Here is a 15,190-nt window from a genome sequence, read left to right on the forward strand (position 1 = left end):
GTCCAGTATAGTCAAGGTTACACAGAGAAACCCTGTCTCAAAAACCAAACCAAACCAACAACTATAGGCTAGAGATATTGGCTTGCTGGTTAGGAACACTAGCTGTGTAATTATAGGGGCTCCGACTTCAGATTCCAGTCCTTACAAGCCAGGAGTCTTTCAAATACCTGTAACTTCAGCTCCAAGGGATCTGATGTCCTCTTCTGGCTCCAGAACACAGAGGTACAACCATCCAACTGAACACACAAACACATACATACACACATTCATACACTTGAATCTCTCACACACACAAAACTTTTTTTTTTTTTTTCAAATAGGAGGCTCTGGGCTGGACAGACGGTTCAGTGGGTAAGAGCACATACTGCTTTTATCTATAACTCCAGTTTTAGAGATCTGATTCCTCTTTGGCCTCCATGGACAGCAAACATGCACATGGTACATACACACATCCAAGCTAGTTAAAGCAGGTCTTTGAGTTTGAGGCCAGCCTGGTCTACATAGGACACCATAAAGAGAGATTGTTTCCAGCCGGGCAGTGGTGGCCCACGCCTTTAATCCTAGCACTTGGGAAGCAGAGGCAGGTGGTTCTCTGTGAGTTCGAGGCCAGCCTTATCTAAAAAGAGTCCAGGACAGCCAAGGATACACAGAGAGAAACAAAAATCAAAACAAAAAGAGACATTGATTTTGGGAGGGGGGGGGGTTCAAGACAGGGTTTCTCTGTGCAGCCTTAGCTGTCCTGGACTCGTTTCATAGACCAGGCTGGCCTCAAACTCACAACCACCCCCTTGCCTCTGCCTGAGTGCTAGGATTACAGGCAAGTACCACCACACCCAGCTTCTAAGTAAATCTTTTAATAATTATAATTTGGCTTTTTGAGACAGGGTTTCCCTGTGTAATCAGTATCCTGGAACTCACTTTGTCTATTTGGCTGGCCTCAAATTTACAGACTAAAAGCATGTGCCACCGTGTCTAGCCCTCCAACACGTTTTAAGTAGGAAGAAGTAGGACCTGGATCAGTCGTTAAAATGCCCTTGCTGTGTTGGAAATTGAGTGTGACATTCACAACCTTCCTGATGCGATGGCCCTTTAATACAGTCTTCATGTTGTGGTGACTCCCAACCCTAAAACTGTTTTTACTGCGACTTCACACCCACAGGTTGAGAACCTTTGGACTAGAGGCTGTTGCTGACTTGAGGTTCCGGACAATGGTGGCTTCCATTCTAGTGGCAAGGATGAGGGTTTGATAAGATAATGCAGGTAAAATTCCTCTTCTCTGCTAACACCCCAACAGCTTACCTTTAGGAAAGTTAATTACAGACCAACTTATCCAGTGTCCCATGATTTTGGAGTACACAACTGTCAGTTTAGGGCAGCAGGTCAAATAGGAATTCAACCCTCCTGGGATGCAGTGAGGATTTCTGGCAGCAGGCAATAACAGTGCTGGGAGAGTAGGGGTCAATGCCAATCACAGCCTGCCTGGAGGCTTCAGGAGAGGACTAGTCTGCGGCCCTAACATGTGGAGGTTGGTCTTGGTTATTGGGGCTGAGATCTCAACCACCAAAGCTGTTCACAGGCACTAAGTACTGTTTACTTTTGGGGAGGTCGGATAACCTTACCACATAAAATACTTACGCATTCATTAAAAAGTTTGCTTTGGAATGGAAAGATGGCTCAGTGGGTAAAGGCACTTGCCACAAAGCTTGGAACCCTGGAACCTACACGGTGGGTTCATGCTGCCCTCTGATCTCCACAGGCAGGTCACAGCACATGTACACATGTCTGCACTCACCGAAGTATTTTTTTAAAGTTTAACTTTTCTTTGATAAAGCAAGTGTTGCCTTTTTAAGAATTTATTATGTATAGTGTTTCACCTGTATGTATGCCTTCATGCCAGAAGAGGGCACCAGATCTCATGATAGATGGTTGTGAGTCACCATGTGGTTGCTGGGAATTGAACTCAAGACCTTTGGAAGGGCAGTTTTCTTAACCTCTGAGCCATCTCTCTAGCCCAAGTGTGTTACTTTTTGACATTGAGAAAGCTGGTAAGTGTACGTACAAATTTATATGAGATGTTTCTGTCCAGAGAGGTGGGGTTAGCTTTCCTAGGCCTTGGCTGGACACCAGCATATCTGTGTGACCTTCTGACCCATTCTCTCAGACACGCACATACAAAGGAGAAGGGGTTAGTTTTTGTTTTTAAAGTCTTTTTTATTTAAAAACAAAAACAAAAAAAGAAAACCAAATCAAAATATTTCCCATTGGAGGCTATTTCTTTCTTTTTTTGTCTTTTAAAAATTTTATTACACAAATATCTCCCATTCCCAAGTGTCAGAAGAAAGACATCTTTGCTCTTTCTAAAACCAAGTGGGGAACTTTTAGAAAACAGTCCAACTAGCTTCCTTCCTTCCCTGACCCAAAATAATGCCAATGTGTCAGCTGGTGGCCTAAGACTTATTCCCTTAATGCTCACATTTAATTTAAAAATCTTAGCACAACATTGTAGATCGACTCTAAATAAGCAACAAAAAATATATATTTACAATATTTCCTCCCAAAAAACCAAACCCTTTAAACATAGTGACTTTAGTTGTTTTATTTATTGAGCAGTTATTTTTAATCACCAAGTGATTTTATATTATATATATATAATTATATATATAATTTTCTTCCTTTGTGTTTTTTGCCCCAGTATGTGGAAAGATGAAGGCAGAGGTCTGGTCTTGCAGTCTGAGGAGGCCAGGCTCTGCTAAGACCACAGCTAAGAGTAGATGCAGGACTATGAACGTACATGTTCTTTGTCCTCAGAAACACTTCTCTCCTTTGCAAGGACCAACCCTCCCCTCTAAAAGACCATTCTTCCTCATAGTCCTAAAGAAAAGTAAGACCCAGCAAGGGCATCAGTCCATCTGCCGCCATCCTGAGCTCCCTTTTCAGCTGACAAATTTCTGTGCGGTAAAATGCTTGTTTTTTCCAAATCCAAATAGCAAAACCCCAGACAAGCCATCACATTAGAAATTTCTGTGGATGAACTGTCCCAAAGGTCAGAGGCACTCTCCCGGCACAATCCCTGCTCTGAAGGGGTCTCTCCACCTCCCCCTTTATAAAGACAACAAACAAAACTTAGTAATTTTAGTATTTTCCACAGGAGCAACCAAGAAAGAAAAAAAGAAAGACAGGAAGCTTCTAATTATAGGTCATTAATAGTATTAATAACATTTTTGCTCAACACCCAGGGTTCTTTGCAGAAGTTCCCCTAACTGAGGCACTCTGGAATAAGTCACTGGCATTTCCTCAACATTTCAGCCCCAGAATTCTGGGACCTGAAGACCAATGGAATGGCAGAGGGTCAAGGGAGCTGACTGCTTGCTGTTTTTAAGGTGCAGCCAAGAGAATCAGCAGATTGGAAGAAACAATGCCACTCCTTGCCAGAACCCAGCTTTCCTGGAAAAAGCCTGGTTAATGCCAGGGTCAAAGCTGGGCTAGGTGGCAAAGAGGGATGATGCTTCTGCCTCTATTGCTTTGGCAGTGGCAAGGGTGCAGTTAGCATCTCTCCTTGGGCGGTTCACTTTAGACTCATGGTGCCTGGGCTCTGTGCCTCCTGATGGAGTTTAGGAAAGCCTGAGGCTGGGTTAACAGGAAATGGGATAGGAAGTGGGAAGGGGTATGTTTGGAGGAAAGAGAAGGCGGGGCAAGGCTGTGCTATCAATCTCCTACAGATGGGGAGCAGAGTGCAAATTTGCATGTATTACTGACAAACTCTGGCCACAGGCTTCTGCTGAGCATCTCTTCACTCTAAATATTGACCCAGAATAAATCCGACCGTATTTTTTTTTTCTTTTCTTTTTTTTAAAGTGCAAAAAGCTCTCTGCTGCCCTAGAGAGAGGATCTTTGGACAGGCCGTTCAATGCAAAGTAAAAGGGGGCAGCTGATGGGGCTTTTAGAAGGGTGGAGGAGGCGTGGGAGACGACATGCTCCCCTCTCCTTCCCTGCACACACGTGCAGCACACTTAGCCAGACACACAGAGGCACATGCACACACACTTCCAAGGTTGCAGGCAGAGGGCAGGTAACTGGCTTTCAATCAGGACTCCCCTTAAAAGGCACCAGGTCAGTGAGCTGCACAGGCCTGGGCTCAGAGGGCCATGCTAAACCAGAGCCTGGAGAAGCCTGGCCTGGAGGCAGGTGGGAACTCAACCAGTCCCATTTTCCATACCTGGGGAAACATGCTGCTCTTTCCGAGGACATGAATTCTAGGAAACCCTTCTCAGGCAGGAAAGAGGGCATATAGAAAAGGACAGCTGGTGGGCAGCACCATGGGTGGGAAGGGGAGATGATGTCTGTCTTAGAATATGCCTGGGTAGCGATCAAACGGGCATCTCTGGGGGCACAATTCTAGCTCCTCTGAAGAGCTTTTAATAACCCCAGTAAGTGCAAAAACGGATTTCAGCGATTAGTGGGAAAGTTTAGGGGGTGATAGCAGAATAGGGACTGCATTATATGAATGAGCATTGGACAGCATTAAGCTCAGGGACAAGAAAAAAGGGCTAGCATAGACATGGAGCAAAGCTTCAGACACCTCACAGCACCACTGAGCCAGGCTTGGTGTTTCTAGAGCTGTTGGCCCATCCTGCAGAAGCTGGGAGAATGTAACGGAGGAGAGACACACAACGGACACCATGAGAAGAACCTGGCCATGGAGGCAAGGCTGCCTTCCTCCCTGGAGTTTGCTTTAGAACCAGGCACTGCTGGGGACCATGGGTGAGGAGGAAGGGCTCTTGGCCCAGTACAGATGAAAGATGCACAAATTCCCCCAAAACTGAGAGCCCAGCTTCCTAGCTGGCAGATGAGCAAGCAAGCAGGTATTGGGACAGCACAGCCTGTGCTTTCTCCTTGATCAACCTCTCCTCTTTTCCTTGGGAGGGAGAGGAGCAGGCAAGTGACCTTGGTGTCCACCATCCTCTCTGCCCCACCTGTGGGAGAAGGGCTCAGAGAAAAAAGAGCAGAGAGGGAGTGTGCCATTGGCCTCAGAGCCTGCGCAGGGTCAGGGAGAGACTCTCCTTGGTGGGAAGGCAGGGGAAGATTTTCCTGTTCAGTCTGGGCTGAGCATGTCTTAGCTAATCTTCTGTATCAGTTTCTCATCAGACAGGCAGTAGAGGCTGTTGATAGACAAGTCTGAGATGAAGTGCTCACAGGCTTTTCTTGTGATCTGTTTGCATCCTCGAAGGTCAATCAAGGTGACATTTGCAATTCGCCTTAGGAAGAACAGGGTCTGGTCTGTCAATTTATTGCAACCTGTGGACAACATGGCCAAGAGAACAAAGATCACAAACATACAGCCAGAGGCCCATTCCTGCCACTCAGTTCACCCAGCTATCTTTTTCCAATATGCTAAATCATCACATTCAAAGAGACCAGGGTTGCCATCAATACTGTGGCCTTCTTCTAAGGACCACCAGCGAGTGAGTAGCATAAAGCCAATTTGGCTGACCAAAGTGCAGCTGGATGGAAGCCATGCATGTAGGCACCTGAGTTTACTACTTGCCCTCAGAGATCTTTTGGTTAAGAAATGAAGAGAAGTCTCTTGTTTTCATGTAGATAGAAATTTCCTTTCTCTCTCCCCCGCCCCTCACAAAAATTTGTCTAGAGACAGCTGTGGATGCTGGGAACCAAACTCTTATATTTTTGGTTGTGGGCCTCACCTTTAAAGATTGAGCCATCTCTTTAGCCCACAAATCTCTTATTGTTGTTGTTTTGAGAAAAAGTCTCTCATGTAGCTGGGATTTAAAAAGGTGTGTGTCACAACTGGCCAAATATAAACAACAAAACAAAACAAAACAAACAAAACAAACAAACAAAACAAAAAAAAAACGGGGGGGGGGGGGCACATTCCTCTGTGTAGCCTTGGCTGTCCTAGACTCACTTTGTAGACCAGGCTGGCCTCAAACTCACAGTGATCCGCCTGCCTCTGCCTCCCGAGTGCTGGGATTAAAGGTGTGTACCACCATGGCTGCTTCAATTTTAAAAATTTATTATTACTTTTTGAGACAGGGTCTCACTATGTAAGCCCTGGCTGACCTCAAACTTAAGAAATCCACCTTTCTCTGCTTCCAAAACACTGTAATTAGATTAAAGGTACCTGCCACTATGTCTAGCTGTAAATTTAAAAAAAAAAAAAAAAAAAGGTTTATATTCATGTATGTGCAGGTGATCAAAAGGCTATAAGGTGTCAGATACCCAGGAGCTATAGTTACAGGTGGTTATGAGCCACCTGACATGGGGGATGGGAACCACCGAGCCAGCTCTCTATCCCCATGCAGATGTGAATCAAGAAGTAAACACGGTTCAAAAAGCAGGGACATCATTCAACATAAAATAAACAAAGACAGCAACATACCTGCCATATTGAGCTCTGTGAGAGAGTACCGAGTGGAAGACCCAACAGCAGTGAGTAGGTTGGAGGACTGATCTGTAAGGTGGCTGCAGTGACTGAGGTCAAGTCGAGACAAAAGGGGCATGTGGCGAATGATGAGTCGGAGAGTGGCATCTGTGATGTCAAGGCCTGCCAGCCGGAAGTCGGTCATGTTCCGGAGCTTGCTTCGATTGTCTTGACCTACATGAGCAAGAAAAGAGCTTAGATTCAAACTTAATTCTTTACCAAAGCCCCAGGTGGCAATAGCTGTATGCTGGTTAGGATTCCTTCCTTGACTGCCATACTGAACCCTTCCTGGACAGAGTGAACAGGGATGTTTCTAGGAAATGAGGTAAGCTTTCTTCTTTTCAGTGCCATATTGTATGCCTTACTTCCAGTGATACGTCAACTGGGCCTTCCTTCTTCACAGTCCCGGGATTCTGTTACAATCCAGAATTCAAAAAGCTTTTGATGTCCTACTCTGACCCAGAAGCCTTCTTGCAAGAAGTTTTCAGATTTATGCTCTCTGGGCCCAAATTCAAAACTGTGGGAGTTATTTGCTTGTATATAATCTGCACATGTAAATGGCCTGTCACAGGATTATAGCTTTGTACTATTCCATTCTTCCTACAATTTAATTTTAAGAGCTAGATTTAAGCTCTGTCCAAAATCAAAGTTGAAGACAGATTAGATAGATGGGGCAGGCCCAGAGCATACCTGGTTTATCTGTGGGTGGAGTCAGCAAGTCCCGAATTTGAGGGTCTTTAATTCCTACTGCCCACCGAAGATCAAGGGTCCTGAGAAGGGGGCAGCTGGAGGTGCTGAGGGCAGAGACTGCAGACCAGGAGCAGCCTGCTAGGAGGAGGTCTTTTAGTCCTGCAAAAAAGAGAAGCAGATACACAACATACTCTGCTTATAATAGAGAATTCAACCTCTCAGTGACAGGCTGTTCTGAGTAAAACAAATGGCTTTCTAGTCTAATGGGAGAGAAGGACTATGTTCTAATCTATAACCAAGTCTAAAGATTCTTACGGTGTCTAGGCCTCCAAGTTACAACTTTTACTTTGGTGTTAAAACCAATAGCTAGGGCTGGAGAGATGGCTCAGCAGTTAAGAGCAGTGACTGCTCTTCCAGAAGTCCTGAGTTCAATTCCTAGCAAGCACATGGTGGCTCACAACCATCTGTAATGTAATCTAATGCCCTCTTCTGGCCTATAGGAGTACAAGCAGGTAGAGCACTGTATGCATAAAAAAAAATCTTAAAAAACAAAAACAAACAAACAAACAAACAAAAAACTCAATAGCTAGAGCCAGGTGTGGTAGTGCAGCCTGTAATCCCAGCACTTGGGAAGGCAGAGGATCTCTGTAAAATTGAGGCCAGCCTGGGCTACAAAGAGTCCAGGACAGCCAAGACTCTACAGAGAAACCCTGTCTCAAAAACCCCGAAAAAACAAACATTCAATAAACCAAACCAAAAGTCAGAACACTTTTAATCTCAGGACTAGGGAGGCAGAGGCCGGTGGAGAGCCTGGTCTACAGAGTTGAGTGCTGGGACAGCCATGGCTATACAGAGAAACTGTCTCAAAAAGACAAACACACAAACAAAACAAAAAACCCAACTGCTGGAGCTAGGTGTGCTGGTTGAGTCCCAGCACTCAGGAGGCATATGCAGGCTCATCTCTTTGAGTTCTGCATCGTTTAAGGCCACAAAGTGAGACCATCTCAAAACACACCACACACACACACCCAATCACTGAAGGGCTAGGAAGATGGCTAAACAATTAAAAGTACTTAACACAGGCCAGCCTGGTCTACAAAGCAAGTCCAGGATAGTCAAGGCTACACAGAGAAACCCTGTCTCGAAAAACCAAAAAAGTACTTAACACTCAATGAATAAGACCAGAATTCATACCCCCAGAAACCACATAAATGCCAGGTGGACATGCAGCCTGCCAGTAATTACGGCATTGAAAAGAACAGATAGGAAATCTCCACAGATAGCAAGACAAACCATATCAGATGCAAGCTCTGTGCTGTTGACCGACAGACCCTGCCTCTGCCCGCCTGAGGACTGGGATTATAGGTAGGCACCCAGCACCCAGTCTGATGTCAACCTCCTATACACATGTACACAACAAATGCATACTCACCTACCCCATACACATAGAAAGGAGGAAAATAAAGACCGAATCACCAACTTTCTACTACAGCAACAGATGCTGTGTGGCTTCTGTCTTTCTAGGACATAAGGGGTTGGGGGAGGCTTCTTCCCCCTCACCCCGCAAAGACACGGTTTCTCTTGTAGTCCTGGCTGTGTTGGACTTGCTTTGTAGACCAGGCTAGTCTCAAATTTAGAGAGCCACCTGCCTCTGCCTCTTGAGTGCTCAAATTTCCTCTTCTATGCTAAGGAAATGTGCAAGGCTGGCAGCAGCAACCCAGTCTCATCTCAATCACCAATCCAGTGATACCTTAGAGACTGGCAGTTACAGTGGCCTGACAGCAGCCATGGTACCCAACTACTGCCCTAGTTCTGAGAAGTACTGACAATAGCCTAATGTTCCCTGCAGGTCCTCTGTGGCCTAGAACAGTAGCAGGTCTGGCTGCTCACTTACCTGGCAGCCTATTGACCAGCCATGTCAGCTGCTTTTTGGAGATGTTAGTCCAACTAAGGTCAAGGCTTACTGGCTGCCGCTTGATGATGCCACTGAGAGCTTGGGGTACGATGGCCTTACACCTACTCAAATCAATTTTTGTCCAAAGTCGTTTGTCACAGCACCTGTAAGAGGTAAGAGAATTTAACTGATATTCCTGTCAAAGGTGATTCCAAGGCACGCTGCTAGAAGGCTTCTGGTATCTATAGAAAACCAGAGATCACTGTCATTTTCTGCCTCAGAGTCCGGCAAAAACTACTTTTTTCTTAACAACTAGACCCTTTGCAAATCCAGGTTAAGTAGGGCACTGCTTGGCTAGTCCACACAGTAAGTATGCTAGATTCCCTTCCTTTGTGCTAAACTAGCATGGCTCCGGTTGAATGGTGTACAGGAACAATAAACAATTGTAAAAAAATAAACGTTAAATTTTAACTTGGTTACAAGATAATAAATAGGTTTTCATAATTTTAAAATTTCTTCCCCTGTCCTTTTTTGTTTTTGTTTTCAAGACAGGGTTTCTCTGTGTAGCCTTGGCTGTCGTATACTCACTTTGTAGACCAGGCTGGCCTCGAACTCACAGTGATCCACCTGCCTCTGCCTCCTGAGTGCTGGGATTACAGGTGTGTGCCACCACACCTGGCCTAATATTTAAATTTCTCGACTTTTTTTTTCCCTTGTTTTTTTCATACAGTAGACCAGGCTGGCCTCAAACTCTGCCTCTGCCTCCCTGAGTGCTGGGATTACAGGCGTGGCCTGGCTAAATTTCTTGACCTCTTACTGCCTAGAATTCCTCAGCTTGCTCCTATGCCTTGTCAGTTACTACATGCCACTGAGGGAGATGAAAGATGCTACTCAGCACCACCACAAGGCATCTTGCCTTGAGCCCATTACTGTATCGGGCCAAATGAGGCTGGGCAGCCCTCTGCATCTGCTTCCCCGCTAGCTTTACATGTAGCCAGCCCAGTCCAAAACTGAGAGGCCTTTCCACTGCTGTCTACAGACAGCACTGCACCTTGCAGGTTTCTGTTTAATGTTACAGTCCCTACCCCTGAGCTCAGCCTGCCTAGCACAGCACAAGAAAATAATATATAATGGCAGTTTTATGTGCCTTGGCCTGTAAACCAAGGATTAGAAATAGGCAGCCCCTCTTGTTTAACAGAAAGAAATTAAATAGTTTGTGTAGATCACATATTAATTCTAATTCAAGAGATAGATTTGTATTGGCAATGTTCTTAGATTGACAAAAATCTCACTGACAGCACACCCAATGTAGATGGTAGGAGCCCTTAAATAAATAAATAAATAAATAAATAAATAAATAAATAGATCCACCAAATGTCTGCTCAATTAGAGGAGAAATGATCCACTACGAAGGATAATTTAGTCTCAGCTTCAGGACTCGGCTCTACTTGTTGAAGAAAGGAATGATTCAGGCTTTGGGGGAATAACTAAAACTGGAAGTGAACATAGAGCGGTAGACCAAAGAGTACTACAACTGAAGATCAGGAGCACCCTCCAACTCATTTGGAAAGTATGCCCATTCCTCTTCGTGCAATCATCTGCCCTGAAAACTACATTACTATCTAGCTATCACAGATTCTCAACCAGCACATGGTAAGTTAGGGAGCTAAGACAGGCTTACAACTTCTAGGACCCTAAGTTTTATCACAAACTACAAATCTATCCCTTAAATTAGTTTTCCTTCCCCCCAGCAGAGAGACAGGGAAACAAAGAGCAGGGAGAGGAGGCAAAGGTTCAAATCCCCTTAACATCTGCAGGTATAACGGACTACATCTTTAACAGCACCCACAGACCAGGTCCCTTTACTCCTTCAATGACCCGACATGCCTAACGATATCAAGGTGCATGCTGCTCTCATTCAGAAGAGCCGCCACCTACTCCCCTACCCCTGTTCCTGACCCCCTGTATCCCTGCTCACCATTTATACCACGTCTTGCACACTCGCATACATTCACAAAGTTCTCTGCGGCTGAGGTAGCGGAAGACAGACATCCAGACCTCCCGCTGCATCCAGCTTTCGTCTCCATCCTGAGCCCAACTGCCCCGGCCATTCAGCCTGGCTGCACCCCCCTCCTCTGCACTGTCATCTTCCTCCTCCTCCTCCTCTTCCTCCTCCTCTCCCCCCAGCCCCTCCTCATCCCCACGCTGGGGGTTTCGGGCTGGGCAGTGCTGCATTAGCACACGGGGGTTAGGGCGAAGGTTGGCAGAGGAGGCCGTGATGGCCTGCAGCTTGGGCACAATGGATGTCCCGTGGAGCTCTTTGGTGGGCCTCTGTAGCGTGACAGTGAGGTACGATCCCCGGATCTTGGCTTTCTCAACTTCAGACAGCTCCTTTTTGCCGCTGGGGTTGTTCTCCTTTTCCCGTACCATGGTGCGCTCTGTGGCCTGTAGCCGCAGCAACTGCCGCCGTTTGAAGCGCTCATCACGGCTGGCACTGTGGTGGTCGCTGGGGCCAGCCCCAGGGGATGACCGAGTCACCATACCCCGGGGGGAAGCCGGGTCATGGATGAGCTGCAGCATGGAAGTAGGTGAGTGAGGCGGGGGTGTGAGGGGCTCCTCGCAGCTCCTCAGGGGCCGTAGGACTTTGGCTTGTACAGCTTCTTCATCGCTCTCTTCTATTTTCCGCTTCTGCAAAATGCCCAGAAAAGAAACACCAGTGCTTCCTTTTTTCTAAACCCTTTAAAGTAACAAGGAGAACCCGAGAGAAGCCAGGTCACTTCTGCCAAAGGGGCCATTTCCTTAGAGCCTATGATTCAGACTGCCAAGATCAGCAACGGCTCACATTCAGGCCATAGAATGCTGATTTCAGAAAACAAAATACTTAAATAGTCACTGTGAAAAAAGGCTCATGTCTAAGCACAGAGGAATGAAACCTAGAATATAAAGCTTCTTGATTCTATACCATATCTTATTCATTGTACCTCAATTTTTGGGTAAAAATACTATTTTAGCATTACAATTCTACCCTTTGGATAATTTGACCATTTTTATTTGTGTCTCTAATTTAGCTCTTTTACAATCAAGTGATGAATCCATGTTGATAAAAGAGAAACAGCTCGCCTAACCACAGACAAAGAGGCAGGGGCAGAATGCAGTGCCTCTCAGCTATTAACTCTGCAGTACTGTAATTCAGCTCTCCATGAGGAACCATGACACTGCAGAGACCTGGTTATGATTATGGTGAAGAATCCCACAGGGCCCAGACCTCATCTTGTAGTTCCTGTGCTTTCCAGACACCTGTCCTTTCCTGTGACCATTGTTGGCTATGCTGAGACAGCACCAGTAAAGAGAGATTTAAAGTGGCTAGTCCAAGAACATGGCATGAGAACTCGTGGTAGTAGTAGCTCCACAAACCTTCATCCATAAAAAAATTTCAACTGACCAGGCATGGAGCACATACCTTTAATCTCAGCACCACAGAGGCAAAGACAGTTGGATCTCTGTGAATTCAAAGCCAGCCTGATCTACATTGTTGAGTTCCATCCAGGCCAGCCAAGGCTACACAGTGAGACCTTGTCTCAAAATACTAAAACAAAAATATCTTGACTAAAATTTCAACTGCCCCAGAGCCAAAGTGGAAGACATAAAAAGACAAGCAATTTCCTTCATGCCTGTACAGGGTCCCTGAAGAGCTGGTTTAACCTTCTCATCATAGGTAACCAGAGTCCCTTTGGCATACAGGTGTTACTAGTGACCATTAGGGCAACAACCTTAGTTGTCCTGGGTTAAAGTTGTGAAGAGGAGCTACTCTCTCTAGTAGCTTGGTTGCTTTTGAAGGCAGGTAAAGACAAAGAGGTAAAGATGACCACCCCCCCACCCTGGGGGAGGAGGGGGAAGGAAACCTGCTTAACTGGAAACTCTAGTGTATGAATCCAGTATGTGACAGCACCACAGGCCAAGCCTGCCTCCCCCTCTAGTTATATTCCACAGGACAAGGTTGCATACCTAATTCTCCAACTCATAGCCCAGAGATGGTTCCTGCCTTTCTAGTACCCTACAGAATAAAAAGGACATCAAAATTCCCAAGTGGAACAGTGTTTAGTGATACAAAAAGCAAAAACTAAAACAAACCAAAAATAAAAATCCCCCAAAAGAAAAACAAAACAAAACAACCCCCACCAAAATAACCAAATCTAACAAACCCAAAACCAACAAATTGGAGGGGGACGGGGAGTAACCAAAAAGGGAGGATAAAAAGATGTTAAACAAACAAAAGCAAAACAATCTTGGGTCAGAGAAAGCCCATGGATACTATCACAAAGGCTGGTGCAGAGCAACCTACCCGACTGAACAGTTCCTTTACCTGGGCTTTCTCCGAGCTGTCTTCCTGATAACACTTGGGACACTCCCAGCAATTTGGCAATTCCTCGTTAAGCAACCCCTCTCCATCCATCTATAGGCAGATAGGGATGTCAAAAAAAAAAAGTTAGTTTCTTCTGCCTTCTACATGATACAGTGATACAGGTAGGAAGAAACTGGAAGAGTTATCCATTTTTAGACATACTGATCTACATGGGAATTAAAGACTGAGAGCTACTAATCAGCAAAAAGTGCTAATAACCACTCCCAGCCACTGGCTGCTCTCAGCCACTTTGATTCTTGGCTGCATGACCACACCTAGGCTTCCTGAACAGACTTCAGGGTCTGGAAAAATTCAGAGTTGTGTTTCTCCTCCTAAACACCACATGTCAACGGTATCAGACTCCATCTTGCTATTTGGGCAAACCAAAGACTGTTGAGATTCACAGATCAATGGTTTAGTTTCAGTGAGCCAGGGTTCCCAACTGCAAAATGCAGATACAAGTAACAATGCATTGGTTCAACTGCTTGAGTTGTAACAACACAAATATTCAAAGTGTTTGTGGCTGAATGTGGTGGCATTGTCCTGTAATTTCAACACTTCGGGTGGGAGGCAGGATGATCAGTAAATTCAAGGTCAGCTTAATCGACAAAGTGAGTTCTGACCCAGCCAGAGTTACACAGGGATAATGTCTCAAAAGTGCTTGGTATTTATTCAACACCTTCTATTAACAACTTGTCATAGTGAGATACTTCTTTACCAATTCCTTTCCTTCTTTCTCCTGTCCTCTCCAGTCAGGGTCTCAATAGTAGCTCAGGCTGCATTAAACTTACAACATTTCTGCCTCAACACACCAAATACAGGGACTACAGGGGCACATGACACTTAAATGTAGCTTTTTTTTCAGTTCCAACACACATATTTTTCACACCTTGCATCATGAGTCAGAGTTTCTCTGTGTAGCCCCAGCTATCTAGGAACTCGCTCTACAGACCAGACTGGCCTGGAATTCACAGAGCTCCTCCTGCTTCTGCCTCCTGAGTACTGGGATTTAAAGTGTGTGCCAATGTCATATGGCTATTTTTCACATTTTGATCTTTCTGAAATTGTGCAGACTGCCATCATTGACAATGCCTCATAAGCACTAGGTAGAAGTCCTTACATAGTGGATACTTTCTGTCAAAGCCAAAATAACAGCACCCATGCCTATCTACCTACACACCCACTCATGTACCTACCAACCTTTGAGACTGGGGGGCGGGGCGGGGGTGCGTGAGTTGTTTACTAGGTTACCTTGGCTGATCTCAAACTAAAGCCATTTTCTCACCTCAGAGTAACTGGAACTAAAGACGTATGTCACCATGCCAGGCACTCATGTACCTGAAACCTAAATTTGACAGATTCAATTTCACGGGCTTATTATAAATATTTAAGGAAAAAAAGTGTGTATAATACATGCCTTCTGCTAGGCATGGTGGCTCACGCCTGTTATCCCGGGACACAGGCTGGTCTGCAAAGGGAGTCCAGAACAGGCAAGGATACATAGAGGAGAAACCCTGTCTTGAAAAACCAACCAACCAAATAAACAAACAAACAACCATGCTTTCTTAGGCACATATCTTCAATATAGCTTTAGTCCCAGCACTTGGAAGGCAGAGGCAGGCAGAGCTCTGTGAGTTAGAGGTCAGTCTGGTCTACAAAGTGAGTTTCAGGTCAGCCAGGGCTACACAGTACAACCATGTCTCAAAAACAAAAAACAAAAAACAAAAAACAACACAAAAAACACCCAAAATGGAAAGGGGGAAAA

The 15,190-nt window shown here is 45.3% G+C and overlaps 1 protein-coding gene across 4 annotated transcripts in view; it reads right to left on the reverse strand.

Annotated features, from left to right (window-relative positions):
* Window positions 1-3,616: 3,616 nt before the first annotated feature.
* Window positions 3,617-15,190, reverse strand: part of Kdm2a (lysine demethylase 2A) — an 83,533-nt gene continuing 71,959 nt past the window's right edge. For all 4 annotated transcript variants that reach the window (XM_051145822.1, XM_051145821.1, XM_051145820.1 and 1 more), the window contains 6 exons: window positions 13,387-13,476; window positions 11,002-11,711; window positions 9,024-9,187; window positions 7,130-7,288; window positions 6,398-6,613; window positions 3,617-5,295 (listed from right to left, as the gene is read on the reverse strand). In XM_051145822.1, coding sequence (XP_051001779.1) covers window positions 5,114-5,295; window positions 6,398-6,613; window positions 7,130-7,288; window positions 9,024-9,187; window positions 11,002-11,711; window positions 13,387-13,476 — 1,521 coding nt within the window. In that variant the 3' untranslated portion in view covers window positions 3,617-5,113. The remainder of the gene's footprint in view (window positions 5,296-6,397; window positions 6,614-7,129; window positions 7,289-9,023; window positions 9,188-11,001; window positions 11,712-13,386; window positions 13,477-15,190) is intronic.

Source organism: Acomys russatus, chromosome 5, assembly GCF_903995435.1.
Source record: "Acomys russatus chromosome 5, mAcoRus1.1, whole genome shotgun sequence".
Lineage (NCBI taxonomy): Eukaryota > Metazoa > Chordata > Mammalia > Rodentia > Muridae > Acomys > Acomys russatus.